Source organism: Macaca fascicularis, chromosome 13 (genome assembly GCF_037993035.2).
Source record: "Macaca fascicularis isolate 582-1 chromosome 13, T2T-MFA8v1.1".
NCBI lineage: Eukaryota > Metazoa > Chordata > Mammalia > Primates > Cercopithecidae > Macaca > Macaca fascicularis.
Window position 1 is genome coordinate 110886570 of NC_088387.1, and position 15773 is coordinate 110902342.

General features: G+C 35.7%; 1 protein-coding gene across 3 annotated transcripts in view; it reads left to right on the forward strand.

Moving 5' to 3' along the window:
* ROCK2 (Rho associated coiled-coil containing protein kinase 2) overlaps nucleotides 1-15773 on the forward strand; it is a 159295-nt gene that overhangs the window by 124628 nt on the left and 18894 nt on the right. For 2 of the 3 annotated variants that reach the window (XM_074012350.1, XM_074012349.1), the window contains exons 1-7: nucleotides 1339-1379; nucleotides 1754-1860; nucleotides 4430-4589; nucleotides 7939-8099; nucleotides 8476-8660; nucleotides 14920-14989; nucleotides 15618-15721. In XM_074012350.1, coding sequence (XP_073868451.1) covers nucleotides 4442-4589; nucleotides 7939-8099; nucleotides 8476-8660; nucleotides 14920-14989; nucleotides 15618-15721 — 668 coding nt within the window. In that variant the 5' untranslated portion in view covers nucleotides 1339-1379; nucleotides 1754-1860; nucleotides 4430-4441. Of the gene's footprint in view, nucleotides 1-24; nucleotides 74-574; nucleotides 711-803; nucleotides 896-1132; nucleotides 1380-1753; nucleotides 1861-4429; nucleotides 4590-7938; nucleotides 8100-8475; nucleotides 8661-14919; nucleotides 14990-15617; nucleotides 15722-15773 lie in introns of those variants that run through there. The other variant, XM_005576550.5, reaches the window with a different exon arrangement.

Sequence of the window (15773 nt, forward strand, 5' to 3'; positions counted from 1 at the left end):
CTGTTTCATTTTGAAATTCTTTAGATCTGTTAATACTCGCCTAGAAAAAACAGCAAAGGAGCTAGAAGAGGAGGTAATGTTGCCCCACTTTTTAATTAACATTTTCGTTAGTAAACATCTTTGATGTCTGGACTTACCTAAGGAGCTCTCTTAGTACCATAGTAATACATGCCTTGAAACCCACCTTGTAGTATTGGTGGATAGAACTAAATTATAGGGAAATCATGTTATAAATAGGGTTCATTCTGTTATGTGTTTGCAAACTTGAGTTAATTTAGTATGTATAGATATTTCAAGGGAAAAAATGCTATTCATAACATTTTAGGCCAAAGAAATAATAATAGTTCAGTAGTCATGGAAAGTTACATGAAGTTTGAATAGTAAAATATTTATGGTCTTTATGATTTAAGAGTGGTGTGCTAGTTTACAATCATGGAAAGCATTATTATAGTTTTAACAAAAAAGTGATAGCCTTTTTGAGATCTTTGTTATCTGTTTGGAATAACAACTATTTTTTGTTCTGATTTTATTTTTATACATACTTTTTCGATAATAACTTTAAGCATTATTTCAGATTACCTTAAGGAAAAGTGTGGAATCAGCATTAAGACAGTTAGAAAGAGAAAAGGCGCTTCTTCAGCACAAAAATGCAGAATATCAGAGGAAAGCTGATCATGAAGCAGACAAGAAACGAAATTTGGAAAATGATGGTTTGTATTGTAGAATATTAATTATCAAGAAAAATATTAAGTGTGTGTATGTGTGTTATGTTAAGCTTGCCACTGAAATGCTTTTTATCGTAGTTAACAGCTTAAAAGATCAACTTGAAGATTTGAAAAAAAGAAATCAAAACTCTCAAATATCCACTGAGAAAGTGAATCAACTCCAGAGACAAGTAGGTGGATCTCAATTTGTAGTAAAGATATTGGGTTTTATTTATAACCATGCAGTAACATTAGTTTTAATTTAAGTGTTGCAAAAGGCCTTTACCTCTAATTTTAGAAATCATTTGGAAAATATTTTTAGGTTTTTGTTTATTTTAAATAGTTTCTAATAGGGGAATAGATTGACTTATTTTCATTACATACATCTGTGTTTGTTTGTTGTTGTTTGGTTTTGAATGGAATAACAGCTGGATGAAACCAATGCTTTACTGCGAACAGAATCTGATACTGCAGCCCGGTTAAGGAAAACCCAGGCAGAAAGTTCAAAACAGATTCAGCAGCTAGAATCTAACAATAGAGATCTACAAGATAAAAACTGCCTGCTGGAGACTGCCAAGTTAAAACTTGAAAAGGAATTTATCAATCTTCAGTCAGCACTGGAATCTGAAAGGAGGGATCGAACCCATGGATCAGAGATAATTAATGATTTACAAGGTATTGAAGTCGTGGTTGCACTTGAATTAATTCTGATGATTCTTATTTTTAAAATAACTTTAGATGATGGATAGTGTGCTGGAGTAGGACATTTCTGAGTATACTACTCTTATGTAAAGTTAGAATATTAGAAATACATTGACACAAAATTTTATGAACAAAAGATTTAATTTCAAATAGTATGATTTTAAGTATTAAACTCTTCAGGTAGTAGATTGGATTGCATTTAACTGTAAAGCACAACACCAACAAGTATAAAACTCCTGCTCGCAAATAACAGCTCCAAAATAGAAGGTGGCTTGCAAACTTTTTATTCTTAGTTGAATGTATATACTTTGTGTGTTTAATGTTTTTAAAAACGTTGAAATTTTTAGGTAGAATATCTGGCCTAGAAGAAGATTTAAAGAACGGCAAAATCTTAATAGCGAAAGTAGAACTGGAGAAGAGACAACTGCAGGAGAGATTTACTGATTTGGAAAAGGTAAAACATGATTTGTATTTTTGCATAAGAAAATTGACTGTAGACTTTCAGGCTAGAAAAGTTATTCTAAACTAAGGGAAGTCACTAACTGTAGTATTTCCACATGCTCATGGATTCCTTTCCATTTGGACTTGATATGTAGATAAGAGATGTATCTGCAGGCTTACCATAACACTATACAAGCAGCCCTCAGCATGCTGGCTGCTCACAAAGGAAGGGGACCTATCCTGGAGTGTAGATAATGAGGATCTCTGTAGGAACTCAAGGAAAACTCAAATTTTGACTCATAACATGCCTTAAAAATGATATATATAAAGTCACCGTGACTTTTGGCATTTAAAAGTTTTTCCTTTAAAATACTCTTAAGAAAGGGATGATTTCTAGAGTCTATGCATTTAGCGTTTTATTTTCATTCACTTATTTATTTACTCAACTAAATATTCAGTGTGTTATATGTGGTAGAAATATCAGGATGCAGTTCTTGCCTTGAATAATGTCACAGTTGAATAGGTAAGTTTAAAAGTAATAATAAAGCACAAAGATAATTCTAATGCAGTATGAGAAACAGAATGATAAGACTTATGGACAGGGCATATGTATTGGGCGTATGGGATGCATCCCTAACCTGACAGCAGGAAAGGTTGATAAGGGCAAAGGCACAGTCCAAGTTAGGAAGAACAGCATGAGCAAAGACATAGAGGATGGAAAATAAAAAAGGCATTGTTTGTTTATTTACATAAAAGCTGTTCAATATTTCTGGAGTATAGAGTGGGGGGTCAGCAAACTTTAATTGTTTAAAGTCAAGATAGTAAATATTTTAGCTTTTGTGGGTTATATGGTCTCTTGCAACTGTTCAGCCCTGCTGTGATTCATAAAGGAATGGCTGTGGCTATGTTCCAGTGAAACTTAAAAAAGAAAAAGACATCAGGTTAGATTGGCCTGAAGATCACAGTGTGGTTGTTATGTAAGGACATGAGGAATTCAGTGGTCAGAGTGAGACTACAGAGCTCCGCATGAGGTAGGTCGTGCAAGATAGCAAATACTCTATTAAGAAATTTTGAATATAGTAATGGGCTAGCCACTTAAGGGCTTTAAATTGGATGATCTTATTAGGGGTACATTAAAGATAGATCACTGTGTACTGTGTGGAGAAAAGATTTGAGGAGAAAAGACTAGAGGCAGAGAGACCAGTCAGTAGACTTTTTCAGTAATGCAGATAAGGAATAATGGGAGACTTCGTGTAGCCATTAAAAGGTTGGAAAAATTGAAAGACTCAGAAATATTTGGAAGAGGAATATTTGGCAGCGCTTAGTAGTTGATTAGATATGGCACATGAATAGCAGTCAAAGATGAGTCTCAGATTTGTAGGTTGTGACCAGATATATAGTGATGCTATTAATAAAGAATAAAGGAAAAATGGCTCATTTAGAAGAGACAGTGATAAACCCACTTTAGTCCTCTTATGTTTGAGGGTACCTATGGGAAAGCCAAATTAGAATGTCTGCACTGCAGTAGGCTATAGTAGTAGAAGTTAGAAATATTTGAGTCATTGGTATGTTAGTAGCTGAAATCATGTGAGTGAAATAGCCCATCTGGAAAGAGACTGTGTAAAGTAGTGATTTATTTTTTATTTTTTTATTTTTTTTTTAGGACAGAGTAGATAACTCTGTTGGTGGATTATGTGGTTTGAGAAATCATTTTTTGTATGAAAGGTTTTATTTGGAAAAAACCCTTTATCATATTCGTGATATGAACTATAGAAATAAAAGAATTAGAAAACCTTTGGGGAGTATGTAGAAAATAGGGGGAGCATTGAGGCTTATATCACCAACATTTAAGGGACAGCTGGGAAAGCCTCAGAAGCAACAGGAAGGATGCAAGCAGAATGGAGAGAACCAACTAAGTACAAGGTCGGCAATGCCAAGGGATGGTTTTAAGGGTGGCGGTGAGTTCAGATGAGATAAGATTGAAAAAGGTCTTTAGAATTTGATATGGAGAATAGCATTGGTCTTTTTGTTGAGATTAAGTGATCTTGATACAGATCTTGGAACAGCAGAGTGGTGGTGTAGACTGTTGGGTGCAGTGGGAAGTAGAGAAGTAGAGTATATAGATTACTATTCTAAGAGGTTTGAGTGAAGATGGGAGGGAAAATACTGAACATTCGTATTAAGCCTGTTAAAAAATGATTTAAGGTTGAGCACCGTGGCCCACACCTATAATCTCAGCACTGTGGGAGGCTGAGTCGGGAGGATCACTTGAGCCCAGGAGTTCAAGATCAGTGTAGGATAGGCAGTGTTTAGTGAGACCTTGTCTCTACATTAAAAAATAAAATAAAATAGCCAGGAGTGGTGACAAACGTCTATAGTCCCAGCTACTTTGGAGGCTGAGGTAGGAGGATCGATTGAGCCTGGGGAGGTTGCACTTGCAATGAGCCATCATCAAACCACTGCCCTTCAGCCTGGGTAATAGAGCAAGACTCTGTCTCAAAAAAAAAAAAAAAAAAAGAAAGCTTTTGAAGTTGTGAGCTAGTCTCTTTTTTGTTGATAGCTGCATTTTAAATATTTAACAGGAAAAAAGCAACATGGAAATAGATATGACATACCAACTAAAAGTTATACAGCAGAGCCTAGAACAAGAAGAAGCTGAACATAAGGCCACAAAGGCACGACTAGCAGATAAAAATAAGATCTATGAGTCCATCGAAGAAGCCAAATCAGAAGCCATGAAAGGTATGCATTTTTAAAGAGGGTTTTCCAGCAGCATCTTCCTAAGAATTGATTCTGTGTTCAGCTTTTTGGTTTTGAAACATATTTGTTTATATTTCGTTGTCAAATATTGGGAATTGGAGGGGAAAAAGCTATTAGGGAAGCTTTACATAGATATTATATTATTTTTCCTTTGTATCATTACAGTAATCATTTCTAAGATAGTAAGACCCAAACACAAAATTACATGATCAAAAATAATATTTTAGATCAGAGATTTTTAGATCAGAGATAAATTAATATTTCTCAATATTATATACCTGGCAATATCTGTACCACTCTGTATATCAGTAGTAAGAAGGTATGTCTGAACTTCACATGCTGTATACCTGTTACTATTGATACAGGTAATTCTTACAAGAGTTTTGTATTATAAAATTCTTGCCAGTTTATGCAAGGTAAGGATTTAAAAATAATAGCTGGTCTAACTAGAATATAAGTTCACTGAGTATTTTGATCTCTAATGTGATGAAGATACTAGTCAGATTTGGTCAAAGCCATATAATACAAATAGATAACAAAGTTAACCTTCCCATAAACTAGCCTTTATCCTGGAATTGTCTTAGGATAATTTTTTCTTTTCCAAACTGACTGTTTATAATGACTCTGAAATTCCAAAGAAAATCAGTACTTTAAGCTATTCTTGTGAAAGGCTTAAAACTCTTGAACAGAAATTTATTTTCATACTGAAGCATAACATTTATGAGTAAATCACTTAGAAAAAAATAGCCTTTTTATTATTGCATGTAATTAAAATGGTAGATTTTCTTAGTAAAAATCAGTGTAGTTTAAGGCACTAAATCAGGATGATAAGAAAGAAATGAGTACTTTATTTAGAAAAATCTAATTGTAAGGGAGAAAGTTTCCTTGTCTGTGGCCTAGAAGACAGAGTTTAATTATTTTCATTGAGGTATAATTTACATGCAATAATAAAATGTAAACATTTTTTATGTTTTGTGATATGCTCACATAACTACTGCTCAAAACAAGATAAAGAATATATCAGGCTAGGCATGGTGGCTCACATCTGTAATCCTAGCACTTTGGGAGGCCAGGATGGGAGGATCTCTTGAGCCCAGGAGTTCGAGACCAGCCTGGCTAGCATAGCAAGACCCTATCTCTACAAGAAATAGAAAAATTAGCTGGATGTAGTCGCGTGCGCCTATAGTCCCAGCTACTTGGGGGACTGATGTGGGAACATTGCTTGAGCCCAGGAGTTCAAGGCTGCAGTGAGCCATGATTGCATCACTGCACTCCAGCCTCAGTAACAGAGCAAGACCCCATCTCAAAAAAAAAAAAAAAAAAAAAAAAAAAGAGTAGTTTCATTATTGCAGTAATGCCTCTTTCTGTTCTACATTATGCCTACGTTATGGTGATTTTTTTTTTTTAATGAGGACATTTGTTTGGTGGTTATTCTCTGAACTGATAAAAACGAACCAATTCAGTATTAACTACCATTTTTTTCAAACTGTTAAAACGCTAATGTAAGATACATGATGACTTCCATATTTTACACATGAGTACACAAAACTGTTAAATATTATAAATGGTATTCAAATGTGAGGCTAAAGTCTTTGGTCCTCCTGTTGCATGTCATTGGCTCCTTGGATTAAGAACATGGCTTACCAAATAATTACTGGCTATGTGACCTTGTCTAGTTATTTAAACTTTCTGTGCCTTGTTTCCTGTAAAGGGAAAATTATAGTATTGTTACCTTGTTGTGAAAATCAAGTGCAGTAAACCATGTAAAGTGTTTAGAAATGCTAACTATTATTAGTACTACATGGGGAATGTTTCATTTTTCTGCACTTTTGAAGACCATTCATTAAACACTAAATATTCATAGGTTTGTTATCTAATATAACTTTATAATAGATGATAATTAGATGTTGAGCATTAGTTATGAAAAAGCAGAAGAGCCTTAATTGAATGTGAACTGAAGTACTAACCAGTATATCAAGATAATACTCTAACTGTGATGACTTACATTTAACACTGAAATCACTTGGCACTTTGCCTTCTGATAAGTAAAATAGATTAAAAGTTTATTGTAAGTAATTTAGAAAATACAGGAAAGTATAAAAAGAAAAAAGCAAAGATTACTCATAATCCTATGAGTAGGATACTATTTTGTAAATTTTCTCTGTTTTCTATACTATTTTGCTTTTTAAAAGAGCAAAGAAACATTGTGAGCGTTTCCTTAGGTCATTAAAAATTCTGCGTAAATAATAAGCACTTACCAAGTGCTTGCCATATGCCAGGCAGCATTTAAGTGGTACACATGTATTAAATCTTCACAACCTCCCTAGGAAAGTAGGTGCTGTTATCCCTATTCTAGAGATAAGGAAACAGCGGTGCAGAGAGGTGAATCACTTGCCCAGTCCAACAGTGTTAGACCCAGGGTTTAAGCTCAGAAAATTTGGTTCCAGAGTCCTGCCCTTTACCACCTCCGTAAAACATAATTTTCAACATCTGCGTGATAATGTGTTAATATGGAAAGTCCTATGGAGATCATGGAATCTACCTGAATTGTTTTAAGGTAAATATAGTAACACTGAGAGACACAGAATAGCAGTAAAATACAAGAAACCTTTATTTAAAGATGTAAGCATCTTGTAGAATATAAATAAAGGCAGAACTATCTTACTTCCATTAGAATAGATGTAATGTTGCAGAGTGTGATACATTTTTATGCTCTGTGAATGAAACTCCTAATTTTCAAGTATGAAATTCTTGACATTTCAAATATATTGAGAGTAGTAGTGAAAATATTAAATTGAAAATTAAGGCCAGGCGCAGTGGTTCACACCTGTAATTCCAACACTTTGGGTGGCGAGGTGGGTGGATTGCATGACATCAGGAGTTTGAGACCAGCCTGGCCAACATGGGGAAACCCTGTCTCTACTAAAAATACAAAACTTAGCCAGGTGTGGTGGTGCACGCCTGTAAACCCGAGTTATGTTTGGAGACTGAGGCACGAGAATTGCTTGAATCCAGGAGGTTATGAAGAACTGAGTTTGTGTCACTGCACTCCGGCCTGGGCAACAGAGTGAGACTCTGTCTCAAAAAAAAAAAAAAGAGAAAAGAAAAAAAGAAAATTAATAGAGTATAAGACAGCATCATTTATTATACTTTTCGTTAGTATGGTGTCATATATTTAATGTGCTTTTATTTTTAAATTTATTAAAATATTAAATTGAAAATCAATACAAATATAAGGCAGCATCATTGTAATTTTTATTAGCACTGTCATATATTTGAAATGCTTCTTTTATATGTAAATTTATGATTGTGTCCATTTTTATTATACTAGAAATGGAGAAGAAGCTCTTGGAGGAAAGAACTTTAAAACAGAAAGTGGAGAACCTATTGCTAGAAGCTGAGAAAAGATGTTCTATATTAGACTGTGACCTCAAACAGTCACAGCAGAAAATAAATGAGCTCCTTAAACAGAAAGATGTGCTGAATGAGGATGTAAGTATTAAGTCTACTAATGATTAATAATAAACTAATAAATTAATAAGTTTATTCACGAAGGTCTAGTGATGGTTTCATAATTTTAAAGTTTTTCTTATAATAGTCTACAACTTGTTGGTTTAACTAAATTTTGATGCTGTACTAAAGGAATCATAATTTAAACATTTTTAAAGTTATATTTACCTGATTATATTTTATTTTAAAAATGCAATTATAATATTATTAGAAATAAAAAAAAAATTTTAGTATGAAATGAATTAGCTACCTAAGGGTAAAAAAATCTGTTTTACATCACCATATTTTATACCAACTTCATTGATTAAAAAAATAGAAATAATTTACTTATATACCAAGTACACAATTTATTTCTTAGGTTAGGAACCTGACGTTAAAAATAGAGCAAGAAACTCAGAAGCGCTGCCTTACACAAAATGACCTGAAGATGCAAACACAACAGGTTAACACACTGAAAATGTCAGAAAAGCAGTTAAAGCAAGAAAATAACCATCTCATGGAAATGAAAATGAACTTGGAAAAACAAAATGCTGAACTTCGAAAGTAAGTTAATTGATTGAGATATTTTAATATGCAGAATTATCCATGTATATGTTAATTTTGGTGTATCTGTGGGTTTTCTTTTGAGCATTTTACTTTCTTGACCACGTTTTCTCTTTCTGTATAAGTAATGTGTTGAGTGTCACTGTTGTCCTTCAAGATTATATTTGTTTCCCCAACAGTTTTTACCACTGCTACCTAATTACAGTGTGATGATAGAGGAAGTGTTAGTGATGAGGCAGAAGAAAATACCTGGGATTTTCACACCATGCTTTTAGATTCCTCCTCAGGGCTCTTTCTCAAGCTTATTGTCTGTGTGCCTGTTGTTTGTTTCCTTAGTTTCTTAGACTTGGAAATGTTTGACTGTTAAATAAACAGCATGTAAATTTTTAATTGTGTCGTAGGATATACTCTAGTGCTCTACTTGATTTACTTATAAAGTGGAAAACATATTGTTAAAATACTAAAAATATTATAGGCATGGTGGTGCACATCTGTAGTCCCAGCTACTTGGGTGGCTGAGGCAGGAGAATCACTTGAGGTGAAGTGAGATTGCGCTGTGATCATGCCTGTGAATAGCCACTACATGCCATCCTGGGCAGCATAACAGGAACTCAACTCTAAAAAACATAAATTTAAATATATAGTAGATATACTATTAAAATTTGTCCCATTTATTCTGTTAGTAGGTGAACTACTTCTTCCTAATCATGACCAGAGGTCATATTGGATCCTAGTTGTTTGATGAAAGACAGTGTGATAGAGTGGAAAGAACAAAGGCTTTGGATCCAGACAGAGTTGTGAATATTGGTTCTGTTACTTACCACCTAACCAACACTGGGCAAATGATTTAATTTCTCTAAGCCTTTTATCACACTTGTGAAAGGGAGCAGTAATCGCTTCCTTGTTAGGGATCTTCTAAAGGAAAGCAATGGTTTATTTAAAGCATGCATCATATGAGAAGTGTTAGGGACTATTACTGCTAGATCTATTACTGTTACAACTACTACAGCTACTACTAATTTATCCTCATTGTAATTGTCTGCTTTATGCATACCTGGTGATAGGTCAGTAAGATTGATACTGTCTAAGAAAGGATGCTCAAAATATTCAAGTAGACTTTTTTTTTTTTTTTGGCTTATCTGTTTATTGCCAGGGTAAGCCTAGACCTTCAACTTCATTAGATTTAAACTTTTAAAATTGGAACTAGAAATTGGAACAATAATCAGACATCTTTTTCATTGTGTTTTTTTTTTTCCCTGTATATTAGCTTTATTTTTCTCTCTCATTTCAGGCCCGCTTTTTATTCTAACAATAACGTTTATGCAAATGTAAGAGCTAGTTAATCATCTAGGTTGTGTTTCCTTCCCACTTCTAATAATGCTTTGTTTATACCTAGTGTGTATGCCTCTTATTTTCCTTGTAAGTGAATAGCGTTCTGTTGTTTCTTAATCCCTCTTTTCCTTACCTCTCCCCACCAAAGACACCCATGTTTTCTATCTTAGCCACCTAATAGGGTTATAGAGGAAGTGTTCGTAGGGTTAAAATTGAAGGGCAAAAATCATTTATTTATATTTTGTTCTCCCCAGTCCTTTTTTTTTTTTGATACGGAATTTCGCTCTTGTTGCATAAGTTGGAGTGCAGTGGCATGGTCTCAGCTCACTGCAACCTTCCCTTCCTAGGTTCAAGCAATTCTGCCTCAGCCTCCCAAGTAGCTGGGATTACAGGTGCCCGCCACTATGCCTGGCTAATTTTTGTATTTTTAGTAGAGAGAGGGTTTCACCATGTTGGACAGGGTGGTCTTGAACTCCTGACACAGGTGATCTGCCTGGCTCTGCCTCCCAAAGTGCTGGAATTACAGGCGTGAGCCACTGTGCCCGGCCCCCAATCCTTGATTAAGGTTTTACATATACTACATCCTCAATAAATGTATGAATGTTTACATCCCTCTTAGATATAAGGCATTGTAGTAGTTACTATGAAAGATAGAAAGATTAACCAAATACATTTCCTACCCATGAGAAGCTTACTAGCGTTTTATCATTAGTTATTCAGTGAGGAAGATAAGGCAGGTACATAAGTAATTGAATGCAAGATTAAAAAAAAAATACATGCAATGGGAATTTACATATGAAGTGCTATGTTGGCTTCTTTTTTAAATGGCCAACATATATATCTCTTCTTTCTTGTAAGATTCCAGAAAAACTCTAGTAAAGGAATTTTAAAAATGTATAAACCCGGCCGGGCGCGGTGGCTCAAGCCTGTAATCCCAGCACTTTGGGAGGCCGAGACGGGCGGATCACGAGGTCAGGAGATCGAGACCATCCTGGCTAACACGGTGAAACCCCGTCTCTACTAAAAATACAAAAAACTAGCCGGGCGTGGTGGCGGGCGCCTGTAGTCCAGCTACTCGGGAGGCTGAGGCAGGAGAATGGCGTAAACCCGGGAGGCAGAGCTTGCAGTGAGCTGAGATCCGGCCACTGCACTCCAGCCTGGGTGACAGAGCGAGACTCCGTCTCAAAAAAAAAAAAAAAATGTATAAACCCACAATAAGTAAGAAAGAGAATGGGTTGGAGGGCAAGAAAGTTCTCTAGCGAATGAGATGGCAGTTAAATGGAAGCCTTGTGACTGATGAAGTAGAACAAAAGAAGAAAGGAGTATATATAAGGCCTGGGGTATATATGAAGTGGGATATAGATGGAAAAAAAGTATTCAGAGCAAGTAAGGCCTGGAGTAAGCTGTGACAGTAAATGAACTAATCTGCTGATCATACTCTGTCATACATACATACATACATATCATATATACATAATCTGCTGATCATACCCTTGCAGATATGTCTGCAGCCAGGTACCTCCCACCACTAGGGTTTTTATCAGAGCATTCTCCTCTACAGAGTAATTGGGTACAACCTCTGGGGTAATTACAACAGCTAATTTGGGGTGAAAAGCCTTTCTCACTCTGGCATTTAGGGGTCCCCTTGCTTAATGCTGGCTTTTAAAGCCTCTCATCTTAAACTGAAGCTTGCCAGTGAGAAAACTCCTACATACATAGAGATTAAAATTTTTCTGGCCTCCTTTGAAAATAAATAACCAAGTATCACTAAGCATTTGAGGAAAGCCTGCAATCTGAAAGAGGAAGATTATGATAATGAAAGAGGAAAAGTGCCCCCGGAGGAAACATGTATCAAGGAATAGAAGAGAACTGCTAAAAGTTCTGGAAAAACAAAAGCACTGTAAAAAGCTATTGGTAATTAGTATTGATCAAAGATTTCAGGAGATACTGCTTTCATTAATTGAGAACCAGATACAATGTAAAAGGAACAGCCAGAATAGGAAAGAACTCTTGAAGATGAGTGATTACTGCCAATATAAATTTGTTGGAAGGGTTCGAAGAAAAGTCAAAGAAATTTCCTAAAATGTAGAACAAAAGAAGAAATGACATGGAAGGTTTGAAAGACATAGATAGGTAAGGCACAGAGGGACTGTTCTAGGAAATCTAGCACCCAGCAAATAAGAATTCCAGCAAGAACGAAAAACCAAGAGGAGGAAATTAAAGAAATAATAGAGAAGAATTTCCCATAGCCAAAGGAGAAGTGTCTTTAGACTGAAGGGACTCAGCAAATAAATGAAAAAGGATCTACATCTAGATATATTCTCATGAAATTTCAAAAACAAAGACAGGGTGGGAGTGTCAGAGTTCTCATCTAATAAACTGCGGAGATTGTAGTTTGTGGTTGCTCTAAGAGGGAAATGGGGGGTTCATTATACCACTTAGATGAGTGATACAACTATTGGGAGGTGGGGAGAGGTTGGGGAAGACAAGAGAGCTAAATTCAAGTCTGACAACAGGGAATTGGCAAATAATATCTAAAACTTATGTCAAGAAATAACTGAGATGTGGAGGTAACCACCAAAAGACAACACAGAAATGAAACAGTTATTTCTTCTAGGGGAACAGGATTAGTAGGGGTGGAGAGGTGTGGCATGAGGAGACTTCTACTTCCCGTAATTTCTTCCTGCTGTTCTGTACTCCTCATTTGTAACCACGTGCCTATTACATGGTTGCTTTCTGAAATAATACTTTCTGAAAATTACTTTTCTTAAATACCTAATAAATATTAGGTTTTAAAAGTTACATATAAATGAAAGATATCAGCTCTTGAAGAAGAAAATATACTGTGGTTTGCCACAAGTGGGCTTAGCTGACAATCATTGGACAGTTTTGAAACTTGACCTTTCATATATTTGTTAAATAGCATCTCTCACATCTTTGCCTCATGGAGAAATGAGAATCATGAATTCTCAACAGTATACTTATCAACAATAAAATACAGAAATGACACAGTTAAGTGACATTGAGTTATAACTTCCTTTTTTACCCGCAAGTTTAGCCAGTGAGTAAACAAAGTGAGCAAATTATGTTAAATGGGAATGAGGATAAACCTTCTAAGCAGTATACGAACTGGAGAGACTGGGGTTAAATCACGTGCTACCTCTGAGTCTTCCTGCATTGTAGATTTTTTAAATACCCAAGTGGTATTCATATAGCTTCCCATTGTGAAATACTCAAGACTATATTTAAAAAAAAAAAAAGATAAAGCAGTAGAAGCTCTCCTTCATGAATGCAGACATTTTCCTCTCTCCAGAGGTAACATGTCAACAGTTTGTTATTTCTCCTTCCAGACTGTTTTCTGTGCCTTTATCCATATTTCTGAACAAATATATATGAAGTTGAGTTTTCTGTACATTTTATTTTGTTTTTTGCTTGTTTTTAAATTATATGATACAAATTGTATTGTTCTCCAACTTTATTCCTCCTTAGTTTTGGTTTGGGATAACTATAATTTTTATGTTTTTAAAATAAGGCCAGAATTTAACGTACCATTTCAACCTAGCTTCTTAAATGGGTTGTTGGGCTTGCTTTTATTTTATTTATTATTTTATTCATTATTTTATTCCTTTATTGAAGATTAACATAATACAGAAAAAGTACACAAATACTAAGTGTGGAGCTGAGTGAATTTTTTTTTTTTTTTTTTTTTTTTTTGAGACGGAGTCTCGCTCTGTCACCCAGGCTGGAGTGCTGTGGCCGGATCTCAGCTCCCTGCAAGCTCCGCCTCCCGGGTTCCCACCATTCTCCTGCCTCAGCCTCCCGAGTAGCTGGGACTACAGGCGCCCGCCACCTCGCCCGGCTAGTTTTTTGTATTTTTTGGTAGAGACGGGGTTTCACCGTGTTAGCCAGGATGGTCTCGATCTCCTGACCTCGTGATCCACCCGTCTCGGCCTCCCAAAGTGCTGGGATTACAGGCTTGAGCCACCGCGCCCGGCCGTGAATTTTTACAAAGTATACAAATCTGTGCAGCCACCATCCATGTTTAGATCTAAAGCCAGCACTTCTCATCTCCCCAGAAGCCCCCTCCCAGGCATTCTTCACTCCCCACTAAGATCACCAGATTTGAGGTGCTCTTTGGATTCTTACACTTGGTTGGCATAAATGGCTGATCATAATATCTGTATGTGAATGTGTGATTCAATGTTGATTTAGTATAACACTGGTCTCAGAACCCCTTTAACTCTTAAAAATTATCAAGGGTTCTGCTGGCCGCAGTGGCTCACGCCTGTAATCCCAGCACTTTGGGAGGCTGAGGAGGGCAGATCACAAGGTCTGGAGATCGAAACCATCCTGGCTAACACATTGAAACCCCATCTCTACAAAAAATACACAAAATTACGCCGGCCGAAGTGGTGGGCACCTGTAATCCCAGCTACTCAGGAGGCTGAGGCAGGCGAATGGCATGAACCCAGGAGGCGGAACTTGCAGTGAGCTGAGATGGTGCCACTGCCCTCCAGCCTGGGCGACAGAGCGAGACTCCGTCTCAAAAAATAATAATAATTATTATTATTATCAAGGGTTCCAAATGAGTTTGTGTTTTCGTTTGTTATATCTAATGATTTGTATTGTGTTAGAAATTAAAACTGAGAAAACTTTAAAACACAGGAACACACAAACATATTTTTTTGACCATCAGAATGACATAATTACAAGTCATGTGGCCTCAGGAAAAGTACATATGGTATATAACGAGGGAATGAGACTTTTAAAAAAGCCGTGGTGCTCAGTATTATGAAAATGATTTGACCTCATGGGTTCTGTGGAAGAACCTCAGAGACTCCCAGGGCTTCCCCCAGATCATACCTTGAGAGCTGCTCCTTTAAAATGTGTGTAAATTAGTTAAACCTTTGATTTATTGTCCTCACAGAGAACGTCAGGATGCAGATGGGCAAATGAAGGAGCTCCAGGATCAGCTCGAAGCAGAACAGTATTTCTCAGTAAGTTCCAGACGCATTAATTTGCAAATAGCAAACAGTTTTGGATGGGATGTTTTATTTATACCATACAATTCATATAAAAAGAGCAGCTGGGCAAAAGAATATAGATAGTTTAAGAGAAATTTATTATTGCTAGAAAAATAATTCTAAGCACATAACATACCTGATGAAGCTGATTAACAGCATTGTTTTCAGGAAGAAAATATTTTCATAAGGCAAGAAATAAAATTATAATAAAATTATCATTTTTAATAGTTGTGCTTTTTTGAGATCAGTTTTAGAAATATGAAGTAGAAACTCCTGTTTTATTGATTTAAGCTAACAACATTTTTTGTCTAATTCTTAATGTTTTTCCTTCCCTCCTTACTCATTTTACCTATCTGTGCTATTAAATGAGAAATATCACTATGATATCCAGTTGAAAATCATGCTTCTTAATTATTAGCTGAATTTGTATTAGTTAATTGATGACTAGAAATAGGAAAGTTCATTAAACTATTCATTTGCTCAGGGACTTAACAGTAAGAAGATATATGTATGTGGTCGTTCTCCTTTTTGTCTGGATAACTTTTGAATGTGAAGCAATATTCCTGATGATGATATACATTTTATTTATTTTGCTATTTAGACCCTTTATAAAACACAAGTTAGGGAGCTTAAAGAAGAATGTGAAGAAAAGACCAAACTTGGTAAAGAATTACAGCAAAAGAAACAGGAATTACAGGATGAACGGTAAGTATGAGACCCTTTTCTGTTTTTGTTCATAGCTGTATACTTTGCTCCT